This window comes from Haliaeetus leucocephalus, unplaced genomic scaffold (genome assembly GCF_000737465.1).
Source record: "Haliaeetus leucocephalus isolate CR32 unplaced genomic scaffold, Haliaeetus_leucocephalus-4.0 Scaffold598, whole genome shotgun sequence".
NCBI classification, from domain to species: domain Eukaryota; kingdom Metazoa; phylum Chordata; class Aves; order Accipitriformes; family Accipitridae; genus Haliaeetus; species Haliaeetus leucocephalus.
The window spans coordinates 6,156,153-6,179,044 of NW_010973034.1; the positions used below are offsets into that span (position 1 = coordinate 6,156,153).

A 22,892-nucleotide genomic window follows, 5' to 3' on the forward strand; every position below is an offset into this window, starting at 1 on the left:
TTAAGTATCCCCTAAAATTAAGGTGATTTGTTCTTTCTGAAACGGTAAATTATTTAAATCAATAGATAAGAAATGATGCTGCATGTCATTCTGAAGGCAAAATAACGTATTTGTACTATTTTTATTCCTCCTGATGAAGAAGGTCAGTTTAAAACCACTGGTAATAAGCTAATTTGAAAGCAGGACAGAGGTGATAGTGTGGTTTTGATACTCTTTAGTAGTAACTGTGCTCCACAGACTGGAAAGCAGCAGGAAGGTATGGGTTAAGGCAGGTCACCTTTGGAGAGAGGGCTCCAAAGGAAAGGGAAGGGCCAGGGAAGTGACAGGGTAAACTGGGAAGCTGACAGAATTACCTAATAAAGCAGGGATTTTTCCATGCTGACACCAAGCATTTCCCTCTCTCCCCCTCACCCACAGAGGCCAGCTGAGCCAGCCTTCCTTGCTCAGCCCAAATTCCCTTTGAAATGCAGAAGCAGGCCCTAATGCCCTTTTTGGTGGAAAAGCTAAGTGGTTTAAAGAACAGCGGGCACGTTTCTCCTAGATCTCACGTCGCTGTTGCCTTTCTCCCAATTCCCATGTTCCTCATCTCTTTTCTTGCCGTCTTGACCTCTATTTCCTCCTGCTGTAGGCCAGCCTCCTGGGAAATTCTCCCGCAGGAGCATGGCAGGATTGGGTTGCAAGCAGGAAAGGAAGGAAGAGGTGACGCAGGCACAGTTACTGGTACTGCTAGTTTTGTTGTGAGGGGGGAAAAAGGAGATGCAATCTCGATTAGTAAGCAAATCTGATTTCATTGCTTGGCATACATTTACACTTAATTTCATTTCAGCCTCTAAACTTGAAAACAAATGTATCACTGTTTCTCCAGCACGGCGTTTCTCTTTCTTCAGAGACGGCTGTGAGCTACCGTGTGAAACACAAGAGCTTTCAGGTAGCAGCTCCCCTCCCTGTTCAACACTTTCCCTTTGGCAAACAGGGAGATCTGAACATGAAAACTGAATAGTAGGACAGTGTTCATCAGACAGAATTAAAACAGTGCTTAATGTGGAGGGTGCGGCAGCGTGGTGAGATTGTATCTGCGCTCTTTATTCTTCCTCCTGGGTGTTCTCCACATTTATTTGGACCATGTCTCACTTTTTTGCCTGCAGCCCCCATGGGTCTAGTCTCTGCAGGTCATTTTGCTGCCGGTTTTTGTCCCTCCTGCGCAGAGTCTCACGTCATCCCCCACCCTCACACAGACCTCGACTCTCCGGATCTAATCCTCCCTTTCCTTTCCATGCTGGAAACGCAGTGTGGAGTCGAGCGGTCAGCGAAGAGGAGGCGAGTCGGACCTCTGGGCAGCAGCCCACCTCACACCCCCACGACCAGCTCGGACCATCCCCATAAGCTGGAGGATGGCAGGAGCGGGGAGCTTGGCCAACTGAGCGAAGGCTGAACTGCCAGTATGCCTGGTGCCTGGATTCAGGTCTCAAAATGAAGTATTACTTGAAAACTGCAAGGAGGCCTAGAAAACGAAAAAAAAAATCTCCCTGCAAAGCTAAACAAGCAGAGGGAAAAAACCCTTAACAAACCAAGACTTGCAACAACCTCAAAACAATCCTAGCACATGGGTTTTTTATTTTAATACAGTAGGAAAATGTGGACATCTTCCTGAATAATTTAAGTGTAAGTTGAATGGTGTACAAATGCCTTTGCCACCAGCTGCAGCATTTTTATATACATTAATAAATTGCTCTTTTTTGTGAAGAATATATGGGGAAACCAACATCTCCATGTGTTTTCCAGTGCCGCCATCATTAGTGACAGATGAGGCAATATGAGGATAACAAAAGAGCTCTGAAGAATACCAAAGTTACCTTACGGATTTATTTTCTGTATGCAGCTACAAAATCCTCCCCCCTATCTCGGATTTCTTCAAACTCAGTTAGCCAAATGAAGAACCTGGTTAAATACTGCCCCCTCAATAACAGACAAAGAAAGTGGCCCTTAAATCAGTTGGTGGTGTTACTAAATGCCATGTCCAAAGAGCATTCTTTTGGAAGATGCAGCTACCTTGAAAAGCCACTACAGCACCAATGGAGAAACTCAGAGGTGAGTTAATGTAAGCCAGCAATGGATTCCTGTGGCCACACAGATCCCTGAAATACGTCCTTTCCCAAAGGAAAATCTTCTGACTGCAAGCCAGCACCCTGACTGGGACACTGTTAAAGCATTCAGTCATTATTATCAGAATGACTATTTTTCCCAGAAAAATACAGGTTACTAAAAAAAAACAAACCCACAGCATTTGTAATTCAAGGTATACCAAAAGACCAAAACCAAGACTTCTACCCTAAAAAGACAGAGCATGTCAATTGCAGTAGTCCCTCATGCATTAACAATAGCTTATAATGGTTGGAAATTAGATTTGTCTTTTGATTGCTTTAAAACCACTTTCACAAGTGAAAGCAAAATCTATGCAAGCAAAAGAAGCAATGGACCATGAAAACAGAACAGTTGTGAATTTTTTTTCACATAAAGGTGAAGAATTCTTTCAAAATCACTCTTCACTCTTCCTGGGTTGTCACATATAAAATGCAGAATTTGGTGGTTTCTCTCCTACCCCAAAGAAACATTCTCTCCTTTTTTATGTAAGGAAGTACAAAACTCCATTCTGAACAGGGCTGAAGCACTGAGACACAGTGTATTAGGAAACCTCTTCTGGTGGAAACTACGGTTAACACCCAGCAAAGCTAGGAAGCAAGGCAAGGTAATCAAAGGAGCAGGAAAGACATGGCCCACCTGCTGAGGGATGATGGACTAACCTAGACTATTCAAAATCCTTAAAAGAAGGGTGCACACAAAGCTACAGCCACACACCTTGCACAAGAACAGAGCAACCTCATCCATAAGCTGTAAGGATACATTTACTTCCACTACCTCCAACCAATATTCTTTGTCAGTATTATTCCTCAGAATTAGGCATTTACAGCAGTCCTTCTTTCAAGTATGGTGAGAAAATAAGCAATGAGACATGGCAGTACCTGTACCTCCTCTTTTTTCCCTCTAGCCTTTCTACAAGAAAAGTCATGCAGGACAGGTAAGGTATGGACACCACTCTGCATATCTCCCTCCGCAGGGACAGAAACTCCAGCTTCTTCTTCTGAGTACTGTAAACATCAGCCCAAAGTCCTTTCCTCTCTTTCATCCAACATATACTTAATTATTTCATATGAAGCAGAACAGCTTCCACAATACCTTAACACCCAGTGAGTTGGGCGCTTTCAAAGCAGCTTCCAGCCCCTCTGCCAAAGGAGAGAACCGAAATCAGGATGGCCCGTAACTTCCCTCATACTACAGGGCAATTCAGGACAACCAGCATCTCCTCTGGCCATCTTTTGCAGGGCACTCGTGTTCTCAGAAGCCTTGCTAGATCCAGTCCCGGGAGCAAGACGGGCCACGGAAGTTGGCATGACCAACCTGGGACTGGATTCCCAGGGCCCCCAGGCACTTCCCAGGTTAAGGGGCAGGTGAGGAAGGATTCTGTCAGACCACTTTTTGGCCAGAGCTGCCAAGTGCATCCACATCCTTTGGTGGATATAAAGTCCAGTGATTTAGATCTGTGAATTTTCCTACTCTAGGATTACAAGAAAAAAAACTGTGTTTCATAGAAAGCTTTGGAATTTCATTCACAAGCCTTCACAAAAAATACTTGCAAAGCACACTAGTCCTCAACAGTGCTACCGTATGAGAACAAGCTATGCATATACACAGGGGTGCACAGAGTTTTCAAGGCTCATGAAAAACAGATCAAGCAGGTATAAATATACCTTGTTGCAGTTAGTTTGCAATAATTATTAGAGTAAAAAAAATGAAAATTCACTCACAGGCGAAGTTTTATATCATTGAATTTTATCCAGACAAACAGAAACCAAATTGCACTATTTTCCCATTATTTTTGTCATTATCTTGCATTAGTACAAATTGGGAAAAGTTACTACTTCAAGGTTAAGTACTAATTCACAAGATTATTGCTTTTTTGAACTGAAGTGCTTCCAGGACTGGGCTCTATGGTTCAAAATAATATGCTTTATAATACGCAAAAGAAAAAAATTGCTACCCTAGAAGACAAAGGTAGCAGTTCAGCTGTATTTTAGGTCAGTTTTATTTTTTTATAACAAGGATTATTATTTCTGCTTTGAGAATCTCAGCAGCAACCCAGTTTTGGCCATGCTTAATTCAATGGGGAGACTGACAGCAAATGCCTACAAACCTTTACTTTATAGAAGACAAACTCAAATCCTCATTAATTTCTCAGATGGGAAACTATGAAAATGGTGCCAACAGTGACAGACAGTATTTAGCAGTAATTCAAGTGAAAAAGTTACAGACAGAAATGCTCAAATTGTCACAAAATCTGGCATTATAAAAACAAAGAAATCTGAAGTTAAAGGTTACAGTTGAAAGCGGCTGAAGGGGAAGCAGCAACGGTGCCGTCCTGGAGTCGTTTGCTGCACGATGGGCTTGGCTGCCATGGTGGGGCCAGGCAAGCCCTTCAGTGAGGCTTGCCTTGTCCTGATGCCCACCCAGCACACCGTAAGAGAAAGGCAGTACCAGCGGGACAGTCACTCACTGCAGTAAGTGTAATAGTTGCGTGCTGCCTACTCGAAAGAGGAAATAGTATCCAATTAGGTTAATATCTGTCAAAATGATACAACTTAAAAGTTACCTGAGATGCTAATCCAAGCTTGGCCATAGCCTATATTATATAAGCACAACAATTAGAAACAATAATCATAAACAATGTAGCTTAATTACAGCTAGTTTATTTGAATATGACAGATCCAATTACGTTAAGGCTAAAGCATATATATTATTCTCTTATTAAAATAACAGGAAGATGAAATTAAAATGTAATGATCTATTTCAAATTTTAAATTATCTTAATTCAAAAATTTTAACTATCACTCAAAATAGTTATGAATTTACTTGTAAATTCTCCAAAAAAAATCTTACACTTTTTTCCTACACTTAAATACAAACTAGTAGCATATTAGGATTCAGTGATTTTTTTCTTTTTGGAAATGCCTAAATATAACACATATATTTTTTAATGGAACAGGGCCAGACCCTACCAAGTCAAATAAGTTCAGCTTTTGCTTGCTCTGAAAAACTGTCTGTTTTATTAATATATGATGTAATACAGATATACTTACTTTCTACTCTCTAATCACTGTTACATAGGAAACACATAGCTCTGAATTCAGATTTCGGCAGGTCAAAAGCCCTTCAGTTCATTTCCAGACAAAATACTCTGCAAGAATATTCTATGTATTAATAAATATAATGTTATCAAATGTCACTGATCACAACCAGCCCAAATGTATATTGGAGACATTCATAGCGGCTGGAAAGAAAGCACTGAATGACTTCTTTTATTAACGTGATCTCAAATGAAAACTGCCATGCTGTATTACATGATACTATTAATTTCCACAAATACGGTACATAATAGATCTCAATGCAAATTTAACTGCTAGCAAGCTTTACAAAAAAGTAATTGTAGTTTGACAAAATGCAGCTAAAATTCACAAAATTCAAATGAGAAGACACAATGCAATATATTCTTGCAATTAAAAACTGCCTGTTAAAGCATTATCTAAGAGTAAAGATAGCTATACTATATATTCCTATGGCTGAATAATATGGTTAGGAGACTTCTATGGAAAAATGAAGAAAATACAGACATAGAAAATTATCTCAGCTATAGTAATACACCACCGAGAGTTTTGTACAACTCAATATAACTGCACCTTGAAGCCAGCTATACTCCAAAACTAAGAATTTGGAATTTGCTTTACAATTCTTTAAAGCCAAGTAGAAAATTTGTATGAATTATTTACGATGTTTCTGTCTGGATTGAATCTTCTAACAGTCTCCATCTTCATGCAAACTCTGTTTTATTTGACAAGAAAGCCCAGTACAGAATTACAAATACCCAAATATTTCCACTGCAGTATGTGGTATAAAACACCTGTAATGGTCAACAATACTACATAAATACAATGACCAGACACCACCACTGTAGTAGAAGGTTTACAAAAATCAAGAAATGGTACACACTGTACTTACTTAGCTATGGTTGGCCAAGCTCACGTATAGTGTTACTGTGGAAATTTTACATGGATGCAAAATCCACGTAATGGGTGAGCTGTTAAATATATTAATTCATCTCATTTTAGGGAACTCTTCTTGTAGTTGAATTGCTCAGTACAAGATGGAGGGACCTGAGGTGATTGTTCTCTATACAACTGTTCAACAAGCGTATCTAAATTTTCCTTCAAACTTTATAAATAAGCTATGTAAAATACTTCAAGCAATTAGCAAATTGTTCCCCCCAAATGTTCAAATTTTTCTTTTTTGGGAGAAGCAGAAAACTTGGGAAGGAAAAGGAGAGCTGGTATGTTTGCTTCCTCCCTCTCAATGCTGCATTCACCCGTTTTGCACAGTTCCTCCTTCTGCATGGAAAAACTCAAAGGCACATTTCTCTCCCTTCGGAAGAGCACTTCAAACACCAAGCCACAAAGCACTTGAGGTGACGTCTCTCCTGTTCCACTTTGTATGAGTCACTGAATGTTCACTGGAGCAGGGAACAGAGCCCAGGAACTCCAGGGCCCCAGTGAACAACACTATGCCGTACTAGCCTCCGCAGGTAATTTTTGTGTTCAGAGGACACAAAGCATGACAGGCTTTGCAGCCCCAACTCCCTTGACCGTATCAGCAAGTGATTCGCTCAGTATCCCACAGGATCGGAAACACAGGATACAAGAAGTAAGGAAAGAGCTAATGATTGTATACATGTGTAGGGAAAGAGCCACAGATTGTATACACATGTAGGGAAAGAGCCAGAATGTCACTTTGACTGTTGCTACACTTTATCTGCTCTCATTTCCCTCAAAAGTTACTCTATGGCTACTGGAGTTAATTTATTCCTTCAATTTGATTAAGGTATCTCAGGGACTATTTCATATATTCGTCCCTATTTACAACTAACTGAAATCATAGTTAAGACAATGCAGTATTTAGTTGGTTAAATTGCTCTTGCTTTTCAAAACTGAGATATTCCAAGTGTCCCGAAGGCATTTAATTCCAAAACAGGAAGCCGAAGAGGAGAGCACTCAGTAATTCTAATCGTGTGCAGATCTCTTGGAAAGTATTTTCCTAAACATTTGCTGAAAGAATCTTTTATTGTACTGCATGCTGCTGCATGTACCCCAGATAGGGTCCCATAGAAACAGCAAGATATTTACTACTTAAATTATTTCTGGTTATGTAAAGGAATCAATCTAGAATCAACTAAGTACATGCTTCCCTAAATATTAAACTTCAGTCATGTGCAAAACAAAGGAAGTAGGGGAAGAAAAAGCAACTAACATCCTAGACGATAACTTTATTCATAAGGCAGGGGCTATGAATGGTAGTGCTGCACTAAAATCAAAGACACAACTTAGCTGATTTTTTCTTAATTTCTGTTTATAGGTTTCTGTAACTCAACTGTAATCACTGAAGGAATAACTTTAGAATAAAGGCCTGGTGTCCATATGATATTTCAAACAATACTGCTGAGGTCCCTATTCCATAATGTTTCAGGTAAAAGAGGACCTCTCCATTTTTTACTCTGCTGAGTCTGGAAGCAATACATGGGCAGATCAAGAATTTATGGCTGTAGAAATCAGTTTCCAAGTACCAGGATCTTTCATATGTTGAATTCTAGAGGACTGTATGCAGTTTATAGAAAAAAGGCTTTTTATATCAATGTGTATGTTTTCTCAAAAGATTGCATACCTATGCACAGCATGACTGTAGAGACATGGAGTGGTTTTTTGTAGCAGACAGCAATTTTTTCCCAAAGGACTCTTCAACTCATTCAGCACACAGGACAGAGTCAGCAACAGTACCATACTTTTTATTCTTGTCACAGAATATGTGACTTCCAAGTCCCGGATGGAGACGAAGCATGGGAAAATCCACTGCATGTCCCTCATACCAAGACAAATCATAAATCTGCATTTCTACAGAAATGACTAACAGACAACTACATCAGGCAGAGGAAAATGCTCAAACAAACGAAGGTTTCATGGAACTTTCAGTGGAATTTTTGTGATTCTTTGGGATTTGGCTTGTCAAGGGAAGGAATGTGGAGGCATAACATCATAGCGTTGATCAGCAGACTTACTGATTAACTTTGGAAGGTTTGGGGATGTTTCATCATTGGTAGGCATTCACATAAAACTGACTTCTCTCTACTGAAAGACATCATTGGAGCATGGGTCACTCATGTTTACAGTCATGTCTAGTATAGTCAGTAATTGTTTTAAAACAGGAGATGAGGAGAAAAGTGTTGTGAAAGATTTGTCTGTTATCCAAACAGAGAATAAAACTGTAAGAGACGAAATAGTAAATTATACATAAAAATTAAAAAAAAAAAAGAAAGTGCTGAAACATCATTAGCAGAGAGGAAGTATGATCCTTGAAACTAGCGTTTACAGTTAGTGAAAGGGCTGTATTTGAGTTACACAGGAGATGGGAGAGGTCATGGGGAAGCACTCACAGTGTTGGTATACTGATTCAAGAACCCTGGCAACATGGGAAGAACCAGAAACTTCTGGTGGACAGCTGGTGCAAGACTTGAAGGAAGACATTACAGCAGGTTCTCTCTTTGACAGAAAAAGCTTTCGGTGCCTATATTGCAGCTGTGAATGCTGCAGTGAAATACAAGTAACACATATGAAGATACCTCAGCTGAGGGTCAAAAATCATCTGGGGAAGAATTATAAAAATAGGGTCTATAAGAGTACAAACAGGACCGATAGGATTTTATCTGGATAGAAATCTCTCAACTGCTGTTAGAGAGATTAGTACTGCCAGGAACTGTAGGAGGCGATGTTTCTAATATTGGCAAGACTCACTTCTTCTTAGATGCGATACTTGAATTATTTCCTCACCAAAAAGTCACTGAATTAACAACAAAAAAATATGTGGATTAACAGAGTTTCAAGATGATTATGGGACGGCTGCTTATGTAAAATAAATCTGACTCAAAGATTTCAATTACATATAAGTACAAACAAATACAGACAGGTGCATACATGACTTTAAGTTTATGTGACTGTTGTGTCTTGCTCAAACTCTCAAAAACAACCAATTGCAAGACTGCAAAACAGGTGGGAATCTCCCCACTGTCAGTCTCGCAGAGATCACTGAAATTTTAATGCCTTGGACAGAAGATCAGAGTGTGCTCTGCTTTCTAGGATCAGCTAGGAATTATACAAATTAAAGAAGTAGATGTTGGTATTTTACAACAGATCTTCACTTTGTATGATGAACTGAGAAATGTGTTTTGGCCTGTAACATGCAGATGATCCCAGAACAGATATTTTATGGATCCTCCTGTACTGAGTATCTGTTGAGAGAAACTGTGATAAGCCTTTCTAAATCTATATGAAGATTTTTTTAAATATTTAAGAAATTAAGGGAGATAATGAGTTAAAGCAGCCAAAATAAAAAGGTGAAGCACTGGAATCTGGAAAAGGCTTAAATTTATTTAAATCAGAGATACAAAAACTGCCTAAAATTTACAACTTGAACCACTGAAAAAAACATCACTGTAGGATAAAGCTGCAGGCTTAATTGAGTGAATAATCAAATCCAAAAGGATACCAACAATATGCAAAAAAACCACTACAGATGATACAAAAGAGGAATAGCAAGCAAAAAAAGCTACCATCTTGAAGTCTAAGTTAGAAGGAGAAAGTAAGAACTGCCAAAATTCAAGCTGGATTTACACTTAGAAACGTCAAAAGTCTCTCCAGCATGAGTAGAAGAAAAACAAGGAAAAAAGCAGTGCAAAAATGTAGTAAGACTGAGGTTTAAATTAAAAATAACAAAGGAACAGCCCTAAGCCTAATTTCAGATTTCGTCTCAGTGCCCAGTATGCACATTCAGAGCACTAGAGTAGAAAGATGGGAGCATGGTATAATAGTTAATAAGGATGAAGGTACATTCATCCCAAGACATATCTTGGTCACTGGTAAGAGAGCCAAGGAGGGGGACAGGAACAAGGTCCAGTCTAAAAGTCTGAAAGAATGGACATATGAATGTACAGATACAGCAGCAAGGTTTTTTATAACTGAATCTTGCTGGAGTGATAATACCTGAATAAAAAAATAAGAAATTAAATATCCGCATTTAAGAAAGGGGAAAAAAAGCTACTTAGGTAACCAACCATTCATTGTCTGACCTCAGTGTATACAGGGGTTAGGACCATTTTTGCAGGAAAGAATAATTAAACATACAGAGCTATACAGAAACTGGGATAAAACATAACATTGGTTTACCAAAGAAAAAGCATGCCAAACTAATCTGATACTTTCCTCTGATAAGATAATTAAATTAGTGGACAAGGAAATGCAGGAGATAGCGTCTGTCTGGATTCAGTAAAACACTTGATACTGCACCAAATGGGAAATTATTATTTAAACTGGACAAGATGGGGATTATGTTAAAAATGTAATACATAAGAAACTGGAGAAAGGGGAGATAATCATCATAAAACCATAGAATGATTTGGGTTGGAAGGGACCTTAAAGATCACCTAGTTCCAAAGCCCCTGCCATGGGCAGGGACACCTTCCACTGGACCAGGTTGCTCAAAGCCCCATCCAGCCTCAACTCGAACACTTCCAGGGATGGAGCATCCACAGCCTCTCTGGGCAACCTGTTCCAGTGTCTCACCACCCTCACAGGGAAGACCTTCCTTACATCTCTTCTGAATCTCCCCTCTTGCAGTTTAAAGCCATTACCCCTTGTCCTATCTCTACATGTCCTTGTAAAAAGTCCTCTCTGGCTTCCTTGCAGACCCCCTTTAGGTACTGGGAGGCTGCTATAAGGTCTCCCCAGAACCCTCTCTTCTCCATAATAATGGGATATGCTAAAAGGAGAATTACTGACCAGGAGACAGTTGCCTAACTAAGCACCTCTAAAACTGGTCTGTAAAGAAGTCTAGTTAAAATATTCCTTAATAACCTTAGCACAAAAGCAAGAGATTGCTGACAAATTTTGCTGATGATACAAAGCTGGGAAGCACAGTCAATACAGCAGGAGATAGAAACTGTTACAGGAAATAGAGTTTATAACACAAGTGCTGCCACATCAAGATTACCCACAAACTGACCTCAGCTCTACTCTCTGTCACAAAAGTACTGACAGTATCAGTGAATCAAAAGATGAATGCCCCTCATTCTCCTATTACAACTAGGGATTCCCCACACACTTCACAGATCTCATTTGCTCAACCGTGTTTTACACTAAGAAAAGAGAACTCAAAATGCTGAGATCTGACCAAATACTGCACATTCCATGAGAAACTCCAGCATTTTAACATTTGTCTTTTTCTCTAATCATTATAAAACTTAAATACGAACATTTCCCACATGACAAAAACTTTCTGGTTAGAGATGGCAAATACTAAAAAGGAAAACATCAGTATTGCCAAATTAAAGCGTGCCATATAAATCTGCTGAACTGATTCACTTAGAATCAGCTGGATATTTGGTTTGATAATTCTAGTAGTGTGCACAACCCAATGCATGTCTGATTCTCGCCCATAAAACAGGGTTTCCAGCCAGCCTATTGCTACCTTGAGGCATTCACTCTAATGGACATATAGTCAAAGGAAATACTATACCACCAAAAGTATAATGCCATTTTCCCAAACAGAGCATTGGTGGGGAAAGATCTAAAAAATACAGCTCTGCTGGGCAATGCAGAATATTGTTGAACTGTTGCTAAAAAAACTTTCAGAAAAGTTTAACACGTTGCCACACTTTCAGTAGGATTAAACTGGTCCTAGGTAAACTACTCTGTTTTCATTTGTCTAGTTAGAAAAATAAATTCCTGAAGAAAATTTGAGCTTGTAGAAAGTGAATTTTCCAATTAAAAATTATCTTAATACCTTCACCTCTACCACAGTATTCATACAGCACTAAGCAAAAGAGAACTGCAGGTTTACAAACCTGACTCCAACTATAACTCTGAAAAAAGAAAAATAAACCCACTTACTAGTCAAAGAAAATCCATTTATTTCATATTGACACCAGGGACATTTCAAATCCTTTTATAAGGCCTGTACTATGTGGACATACTAAGCATACTGAAAAAGTACTTCAAGAGCCAAAGTATGCATTTACATGACAGAATGTGAAACCAAAATCAATTTATGGCAGCTCACCAGGTAAAAGGCTATGGTTACCTCGGTTTCGTTCTTTGCTTCTGAAAACAACTGACAATACACAAAACTGAATTAAATAAAATCAAAGGCCTAACTTCAAAATAGCCCAGTTCCCAAGGTCTAGAGTTAAAGCATCTACCACCTCTACAGATCTGCCTTATGTATCACCTAAAATATCTAAGCTGCTCGATAACCTGAAGAAGTGAGATAGCAGCAGCCTCTAATAAGGTGCAGGAGGTGCAGTCATACAGACAAATCTGTGGTTTTATCAGCCAAGTTTGTCTCATTTGGGGCTGGGGATGGTTCTACCTACTACCACAGTAGAAATCGCTAACGGTGGCTCTTAAACTACACCTCTACCAGCAGCTCTTTGCTGGTATGGCCTGCTGGTAGAGCATGCTTTGTGCAGACTTGCCATATTACCAAAACACTTCCAAATAGTTTCTTAAGTTTTTCTAAAAGAGCTTTTTAAAATGTCTGTATTTCAATGGAATTAGAAACAATGTTCTTGTTTTTTCATCGAGTATAAATGTTCACACAAACCCATTCTACTCTTCCAAGCACTTAGAACACATCCAGTAAGAAAAAAAATTTGTAATTCCTCCCACTCCTGCTAGAGACACAGACCTCCAAGAGGAAGTTGTATTTCAAACTAAATTTGAGGGTAGGGTGGGTTAAGCTAGCCCTCTAGACCTCCTCTAATGCCGCTTCTTTTTCTTCATTTTTAATTGTCCTCCAATTGCTCAGAGATATGGGTCACCAGAGAAATGTGCAACTGCTTACAATACAGTATGTTAGTACTCAAATAGAAAACATGGTTGCTGCTCAAGCTGAATAAACAACCTGCAGCAGGGGAATCCATAATGATAAATATGCTCTCATTACCACAGAACATGCAGCAGGAATTCCTCACATCATATACTGTGTTTCATTTGGGCAATGTAATGTTTCCCCCTCTCCTCTGCTCAGGGAAAACTGTAAAATTAAAATTGGATGACAACAAAAACAAGAAAAATGGGGTCAAATTTATCCCTTGCTTAATTCTACATGTTTTAATGTGTCACATGGAAGAAGAATGTAGACCACTGCACTAACATTGGTTATGTACGGTTCTACTGTGAAATACAGTTTGTTCTAACTTTAAAGTATAGGTTGATCATCTGTAACATAAATACCAAACAGCTCGGTCCTGAGATTTTTATCTTCACAAACAGTCTTTACTCATATGATTTTTATTTTTCAAGTTACAACATGATTGCTTATTCTACAGTTCTAGCTTTAAAAAAATTAGGCAAAATTTTCAGTAATAAGCCCAGGAGGACCAAGATATAACAGGCAAAGGCAAGGTCCTAAATGTATCTATTCCTTGTTTCAGATGGTAATAGTTGAAAGTAAGCATTACCATGCAATGATGGATTAATTCAAGGTAAAGTTCTTGCCTTAGTAGTTATTATTGAGTATTATAAGGAAGTTTTTCAATATAAAGTGGCATTACAAAGTTCACTGTATGTTCTGTATCACTATTTCTCTTTTACGAAGTTACTTTGCTTTGTTAACTTCTACCCCCTACAAACACAAGCTACTCTGTGAAAACCAAGACAGAAAGGTGAAGCGCTTTGATCGAGCTTATGTGGTAAATTCACAACAGAACTGAGAGTATAATTTAATTATTCTGATTTCTAATGCCAAAATGCTATGTGTTTCCAAATACTCAAAACAATAATTAGCTACTTTACAACTCACTATTTTAGCAAAATAACTTCTAAATCAGTTCTGAAGCTTCAGTAGGTAAACCATTTATGAACATTTGCAACCTTTAAAACAAGGGTTGGCAGTAAAATACACAAGACATATTAAAAGATGTTTTTGTTTTCAAAACCAAACATTCCAAATGAAGATCAAATATTATCAAGCTATAATCATTTAGTGGTAAAATATCAACATTGTTTAGAAAGTCCTTTTGTAACTGTTTAATTTTAAAATTAAAATCAGTACAAACCATACTTAATGGTTTATCAAAGGTTGGTGCCACCTTTAATCACAGGACAATATCAACATAAGCATGTCTCAGATGACATTATAACACATCCTGGGACCTTCACAGCTTTAGCCAATGTCAAAATTGTGCTTTGAAACAAATAACTTAAAGAAAAATAATAACTCTGTACTAAATACCTAAGTTTAAGATCAAAAATACTGCCAAATTGTTCTGGGAACTATTAGACAAGGTGCTTTTGAAAGCTGGATTCCCCTACATCAGCTTTCAGCAACCTTGAAGAACAAAAGGCAGTAATACTTGAACCTCGTAACACCAAGATTGTGAATTTCTTCAGCTGGTGCAAGACTATTATTAGATATAACCAAGGAAAACCATATGACTGTGCCTGTAAAACTAGTAATATGCTAGTAACTTCCAGTGTAAACCCAGGCACAGAACTTGATGCCAGAGAAGCACCAGTAGGTACAAGATGTTTTTGTACCTTTAACTTATAAGTATAAACACTGAGAGGGTTAACTCTTTCACAAATTTGTCTTCTATTCAAATAAGGATTAATCACAGAAGTAGGTGCTGAAAGCATACTTAAAACATAGTTTAACATATTCTGATTTAAAAGTCTCTTCCCGTGTTTTCCTCTGTTAGCATTCCTGTTAGCTCTTCAGTCATATAGTTTTTTCCTCATGGTAACGAATCTTTATTTTTTTAATATAAAACAGTAGTAGAAAGTCTCAATTCTTAATGTAATCTCTGGAGGAAAGATGAAAATGGGTAAGAAAAAAGAAACATGATTTTTGTAACAATAACTAAACATACATACATTTCCTTAAAATTATGAAGGATGATGTGTGTAAAATAGGGCTGGTATCAGCTTTCCAAAACAGACTGACCAGCTACAGTGTATTTGCTTTGTTTCATTTTGCCATGGTTCATGGTGATTGTACATGAGCAACCTTCCTGATACGTGATAGTTTTACACAATTCCATTTGATTTGGAATAAAAAGGAAAAATCGTACAAATAAATGCAGAATGCCTGAATCATGTTAGCCTGGCAGATCACATGTTGGGCTTTACTGAGGTCCAGGTTTTCCAAAATGCATAAATGTCAGATAAAACTCCTGCCCAAATATTAACTGAAATACTTGAAATGAGAGCTGGGTGATCACGAACAAGGAACAGGATGCAGCATCAAGCCTAGTACCAGTCTTGCACAGCAATCATACACCATGTATTCTCTTAGAGATGCTAGTTCCAGCTCAAAACCATTAAGTCTCCTTGCCCCACTCCTCTTCCTGACAGTCTTGAAATTTCATAGTGAGAAACAATCTAACTTCCAACAGGATTTCTGTAGCTTTCATCCCTTTGATACAAGGTGCTCTCAAAATAATTAACTTTTTCTGGCTTATCTCTGAATCACACTGATATTGAAGTAACTGTTGATATTGCAGATATTAAGTAACATACATATAACTGAGCCAAAAGACACACAACTTTGCTAACTAAAAATAGAAAATAGTGGTATTTAATTACTTGTTACAGAGATAAGACTCAAGAAAACAGGAAAAACCATATGCCATGTTGGGAAATTAAAAAAAATTAAAAAAAATAGAGATTTTATCTTCATTTTAAGGTTAGACTGTTGAGAAATAGCAGCTACATAAGTTATATCACTTGCATAAACTCTAACCTCTTTGTTTCTCCTCCTGAAAGACCAAGCATGTATGTATGTCCCTACAAGCCTCTAGGAGATCCAATGTAGAAGCTCCACTCTTTTCAAATTTTTGAAGGGTATTTATAAAATACCTGTCATTAGCTACTGCTGCAAATGTTTAGTGTGACTTTTTAAATGGCCATTCTGTTTTGTATTTACATTTCCCTGTTCTTAGATAAGTCTTTGTCTCTGGTACTTCACACATTAATTTCCTCAGCCTCCATGAACTCATTCTTTAGAAAAAAGCAGAGCAATCATGTCTCTATCTGTGCAGAAAAGCAAACAATTATACAGTCTGCTCTCAAGGTTGTCATTTTCATGAAGAAACATGACTTAGTGCTCATATTATTGCTATTGATTGCCAATCACAATTGGGAACTGAGTCACTCAGATAAAATTAACCTAAAAAGAGCACATTAATATTAGATTTTCTCATACAAAATTATAACTCTATAATCAAGGTTAGCTTTATTATTTTTTTTTTTTCAGTACAAACCTCTGCTAAGTCACTGACTATACAGATGGTCTATCTTCTTCCCTGCTTGTGACTGCATGGACACGCTTTAACAGGCACACCTGACCAAAGGGTAGGCTTCCACAAGCCTGTATGGAATATATACAAACTTTATATGCACTACAGCTCTGTCTCCCGGGATCCTCCTGAGGCTTCGAAGCACTTTAGGGGAAGAACACCAATATGGGCCAAGAGATGAGTGCCTACACAAACCCGAAACTACTGGCCTTAGTTCTAACATGGAGATAAAGGCTGCTGAGTAGTTGCGTACAAAAAATGAAACAGAAGTGAAGATAATATTTCTGAAAAAAAGCAGAATGGTCGTCTGGTTTAGGAAAAAGGAAATTAAAATTCAACACCTTTGTAGATGACTTCTACACAGTCTTCATGTTATCATCATCAAAAAAGTATTCACCTCAAACTCTTTACTATATATTGGCTCATTTTTCCAACATGAAAGTAAAATAATAAGCTTGAACCAAGTCCACAAAGATGAGTGGGGCGGAGAACAAGGGCCTGGGAAGTCAAGAAAAATGTTAATATTCAAAACTCATCAATTTCACTACAGCAAACTTTCCACACAGATATGTAAAATGGCACTTTCACAAACATTTGTTCTTTTTCCAAATGACTGCACTTTCAGCCACTAGAAGGTAAGTAATATGGACTGTTTAATAGCACATATGCTTCAACTCATAACATGGTTCCTGAATACCAGTCATTTGTAAAGGTAGGGTAAAAAGTGCTTTTCTGAAGTGGGAAGTGTGCAGAAGCGTGTAACGATCTGGGGCATTGCCCAGAGCTCTGATTTACTCCACCTGTACCTTGCCTGCCAGGACATTTTCCTACTAGTCAGCAGCTGATACCAGTTGCACATGGATCCCTCCAGTTGGCAGGACTCATGCACAACTCCAGAAAATCCCAGCCTTCCCTCAGGTTGTAGATCCCTGCTGCTTGGCAGCTTTACATGCTGCTTTCCTAGCATACATCTTCTCTGGAGAAGCCTGTCTGTCAGTTCTGTTGATTTTTAACACCAGATAACTTAAAAATGAAAACAAATTTCACCTAGGAAAGCAAAACATTATGATCTTGGTAACAAAGTTGGAAACAATTACTAAGAAAAAGGTAAACATCTAAAGCCATGGATAATCTAAAATTGTGTTTCATTAAAAAAAGCGTTTTTAACCACCAGTGTTTCTCTGCTTCAAGGCAAAGCTCGGCTACAAAGGTGAAATAAATGACTAACCTTGCAGCGTCCTCCCTCTTTAATACATCAGAGCTCAGCTCTAAAGCTAAGTTGCAATAACAGGGACCAAGTTTTCACCCTCTGAGGCTGCTCAGAGCAGTGCTCTCTCCACTCTCTTGCTCTGCTTTGTGTTCAGGATAGGACCTCTCATCCCCTGTTCCCTGACTTACTAGTCACTTCCTGGTTCTTTTTATCGGATAAGAATGTAGCTTTTAGACTGATACACTATAAATGGCTATGACAACCCACATTTCCAATCCCAGGGGAAAAAAAACCAAAAGCAACCAAGGGGATTTAATCATTTGTTGGTCTCATCCCATCACAATTCCTAAATGCCTCATGTTCATTACAAAGTGGACACAAACTACCTGAAGCACACAGGCACTGTTTAGCATTACTAATAATAACACTCCTGAGTAGTGATATCAGGTCTGATCCATGGAAGTACAAAAGATCCCTGTTCAGCCTCTGGGGGGAAAAAAATGCAATGTGTACCACCATTAAGCAAGTTTTAGCAGGGGACAATCTCAGTCCATACTAATGACTGTCTGCTTATCCCAGACTTTCTCTACGTGTTCCTCTTCACAGTCCAACCGCACCAAACGCTCCTGCCCTCTTTCTCACTCATACAAAGTGTGACCACATACATAATCTCACCCACAAATTCTCAGCCCTCTTTCTCTAACTAAACCAAATTATTTCCTCATTTTCTTTTGAAAGCTTATCCTAAGACAGGCATCCCCCATGGTACATTGGGGTCTCAGTGATGAAGCAAGACTCCAAACAACAAGGGGAAAATGCTAGCTAGCAATGTGAATTCTTAGCCTAATTCTTGATAAACTTCCTATATTTTCTTCCTCCTGTTTCTTCTGCTGTGAAGGTAAAGTATTTCTCTGATTTGTTTTGGGAAGGACATAAAAGGAGGAGAAATTCCTAGCTAACCTTCACATGAAAACAGAACTTGGGAGCCAGATTTTGAAAGAATAAAATCTGAGGGATTTTGAGGATCACACTTTCTCAAAATGAGATCCCAGGCTTTTAGGACCCTTTATCTAGGGCAAAAGTAAATATACTTCTCACACAGATAATGTAAAGATGAGGGTCCTGTTTTACAAGGGAAAATGCATTCTTATGGAATCTCTGCTCTCCAAGCAGCCTTGCAAAATCTGGCACAGAGAGAGAGATAGATAAATAGAAAGATAGATCAACAAAGGCATTAACTCTAAATACCTATTTTTCACCACAGTCATGGATAACACAAAATGAATAATAATAATGTATGAAATAAAGAGGGCAAGGGACCTTCTGGGTCATTAAGTTCAGTATCTCATTATCACAGGTATCAAACATCATACAATACCTTTTACTAAATTATATAGTGTTACCTGAAAACTAATTGGCTTCAGGATACTATTCTTTCTTTTGGAAAGCCATTTGAGCATCTCACTTCTCCTCTGGTTCTAATGCAAGTTTATTGAAGTTGAGTTTATAACTTTTAATTCCAGTGCCAACATTTTAGTTTAGTTTAAATAGCTTTTTCGTACCCTGGCATTTCAAACCTTTTTCCCCCAATGTATTAACAGTAATAAATCATATTTCCTTTCAGGCTTTGGGTTTTTTTTCTAGGCTAAACAAGATGAATTCTTCTGGTCTTTTCTCACAAGATAGGCTTTTCCCAATCTGGTTTTCCCAATCATCACAACAATTCTAACATTTTTTTAATCCCCCCCTCCCCCTTTTTTTGAGTGGGAGTAACTGAAATTAAACATACAGCACAACAGATCCTCAACATCCTTGTTGCATAATACCATCCTTGTATAATACCAATTTCAGCTGAGAGTAATACCCAGACAGAACCCAAAACTGTCTTTATTTCATTCATGCCCATTAGCAGTTCACAGTAATCCTACGATCAACTAAAACACCCATTTATTTCTCTTCCTCAGTCATTTCCAACTAATGAGCCACGAGCCTCTGAAACAGAATTATCTTATCCTTACTCCCCAAGTACATGACCTTATACTTTGCACCACTAAATTTCATCCTGTTTCTGTTATGCCAGTCCTCAAGGTTCTCTGGTTCTCTCCATAGGAATTTCTTATCTTCTGCTGTATTGAAAAAGCCTCCAGATATTTTGCCATCAGCAAATTTAATTAACCCTCTCCTACTTCCTGTACTACAATTACTAGTTAAAACATCAGATTTGTCCAAGGGTAAATTTTTGTGGTATTATCACTCAGTTTTGTTTTCGTGTGTGCTATTAATAAAAAAAGTTTTACTAAACTTTAAATGGATGAAAAGCACTGAATTCTCTTTCTCCAACAAATCAGTTATTTTGCCAAATAACTGGTTATGGTTCAATATATCCACTATCTTCTGTAACCCCATCTTGCATTCCATCCTATTTCCATCTTCAAGCTTTACCTACTTCTTCTTTAAGAATTTATTCAAAAAACTGGAATACCACTGATGTTAGGCTAATAAACCTATAGCTTTTTGCCTCTTTAAATAGAAAAAACCAAACAGATTTCTTTGTTTGCATTCCAAAACTATCACCCAACAAGACAGATACCTGACAGGAATTCTAGGGTAGAAGTTATCTCTTACCTTCTACTTCACAATCTCCTCTCAAATTCTGCCTCCTCCTTGGTCAAAGTAATTTCTGTCTGTATACACCCCCATTCTCATTAGCTATCCTGCCTTCTCTGAAATTGTCTTTACTGAAGATGGGAATTTATTTCCATTTACCTGGTGGAGAGAGTAAAATATAATTTTGTCCGCAATCTTTCCCCTGGGCTTGCTTCTCTTCCTTTAATCTTTCTATTTACAGGGTTAAAGAACCTTTTGACATTTGTCTTAGCATCTTTTCAGACCTATTTTCAAGATATAATGCAGGTTCTTTTGGGGGAAATTTTTATTTTATATCTAAAACATCTAAGCTATACCTTTCCTCCATTCCCTAAGGTTGCTTTATTTTCCTAATGATCTTGCTACAATGGTTAGGTTTCAGACTATTCTGCACTTTCAACTGAAAGAAAGTCAAAGCACATGTCCTGGTTTTGGCTTGGACAGAGTTAATTTTCTTCTTAGTAGCTGGTACAGTGTATTTTGCATCTAGTGTCCCTTTGAAATTAAGAAACTTACATACTTAAGCTGAACATCTATTTTAAACAGAATCAATTCATGATACATCCATCCAAGCTTGTTTTCTAAGGCCAGCTATTCTGTAATTCTTACTACATGCTAAAACCAAATCTGAAAGAGTTTCAGGTTTTGCTCATTAAGAAACCCAACTGCTGAAAAAAATCCATCAGCTGTTATCTACCAGACTCTCACCCTTTTTAGAAATAATACCAGAATAATAGTTAAATTTAATAATGCCACAGTTATCAACGAACCACTTGCAATAGACTAGTGGGGAAACATAATTCTACAAGTTTGCCTTAAAATGCTATTATTGACATGTTAAGAACTTCTTGTTTCAACTGTTCTTTTAATCTAAAAAAAGTTGTAAATCCTCCAGAACTGATTTCTAGTTCCATAACAAATATTTTTCCTAACCTATTTTTTGAGAGATGTGTTGAGGAAGCTTTCTGTATTCTTCCAAATACTACAGATATGATTGCTATTTATCTACCTTTACTAAAAATACTCAATAAAAACACTATAAAGTGCAGCAAAAGGAAATATGGAAAATAAGGAGACCAAAAAGATTACATGTATTCCTGTTTATTTTACAGTAAAATTCAGGGAATAACACACTACAGAACACAAATACGGAAGGTATGGACAGATGGAAACTATTCAGTGTATACAGTCATTTTATTACATTGTTTGGTTTCCTGACATTATCACAATGAATCGTCTGTTTCAGCAAAGGCACGTTCACAACTTCTAGAGAGATGGCCCAGGTAATACCCTACTTCTCTACGAGGTTAATTATGTCTAACAAAGCAATGCATGAAAAATAGCTACTCTGCCTCCAGAAATAAGCACTTTTAACTCCTTCAAAATGAGAACAGAAGGTGTCTGAAAAACAGCTTACAACCTAAGTTATTTCCTTGTTATAGCCATGTTTGAAACACCTGAAAAAATGTTTTCTTTTTTTATCTCTTCTCTGTTATTTGCAACATACAATACATAACTGCAAACTGTGCGAGTGTAGTGGGAGAATCCATTTGCAAGGGTTTTCCTTGGCTAATTCAATACATCTCATAAAATTTAATCCACATTTTGAATTTCTAGCATTTTACTGAATTAAGAACAAACATTTTATTTCAGAACCAGCTGAATACAACTGTATTTACAGTCAGAGATAAGATATTTTTAAACACCTGTTCTTTGATACTGATGGGGAAAATTCAAGAGACAAATTAAAAGATGAAAAGGAAGGGAAAACCCACCATTCTGCTCTCCTGATCCTGAAAATGAAACTATTTGTAATCTAACTTCCGGCATTCTGAAACTGCTCTAAAAGTAGTCTCTAACTGACTAGAATGGGGTCATCCCCTTCCTCACCAAAGTATTGCATCAGCTCACTTCCCTCCTACTCTTAACACTTGTTTCTATTGATCCGTTCACTCCTTGTAGGTCTACATATTATTAGTAAGTTCAGTTCAAGTGTTAAGTGTTCAGTTCTTGATAATTAAAAAATTTTGAGGCACTTCAATTTTTATTTGATTTACTTAAGCACTTTGTTGTATTATTCATGTATGGTTATTAAATGTTCTTCAATCACTAAAGAAAACTGATCATGCTTTTTAATTACATCTTATTTATATCTTTGAAGAGTACTGTCCTTTATGAAGGGCTTCACACATATAAGAGAACAACTCATCACAGCAAGATTTCTAGACCAGACTGAAACAAGAGATACCATTCACTGGAACACCTACAACATAACCAGCTGCCAGTACAGTAGACTCTTACAAAACTGGCGTTTAAACATAGTTAGGAGATCTATGATAAAGGGCTGCCTTTGACAAACAACAGGTCAAAGTGAATTCTCAGATACAATTTAAAATACGAATGGACAAAATCTGAAAGTACCAGCTAAATAAAATACTGTGAGGACACCTTCCAGAAAAATAAGCATATCAGATTACAACAGGGATTTCAACTGAAGATAATGAAGTGCATTAACTGAAAGACATCAATAAC

General features: G+C 37.7%; 1 protein-coding gene across 1 annotated transcript in view; it reads right to left on the reverse strand.

The window, feature by feature from the left end:
• The window catches only part of ATG10 (autophagy related 10), a 78,933-nt gene that overhangs the window by 32,162 nt on the left and 23,879 nt on the right, over nt 1-22,892 (reverse strand). Inside the window, exons 4-6 of the mRNA XM_010578058.1 lie at nt 16,966-17,002; nt 16,554-16,564; nt 10,395-10,411 (exon numbers count right to left, since the gene is read on the reverse strand). Coding sequence (XP_010576360.1) covers nt 10,395-10,411; nt 16,554-16,564; nt 16,966-17,002 — 65 coding nt within the window. The remainder of the gene's footprint in view (nt 1-10,394; nt 10,412-16,553; nt 16,565-16,965; nt 17,003-22,892) is intronic.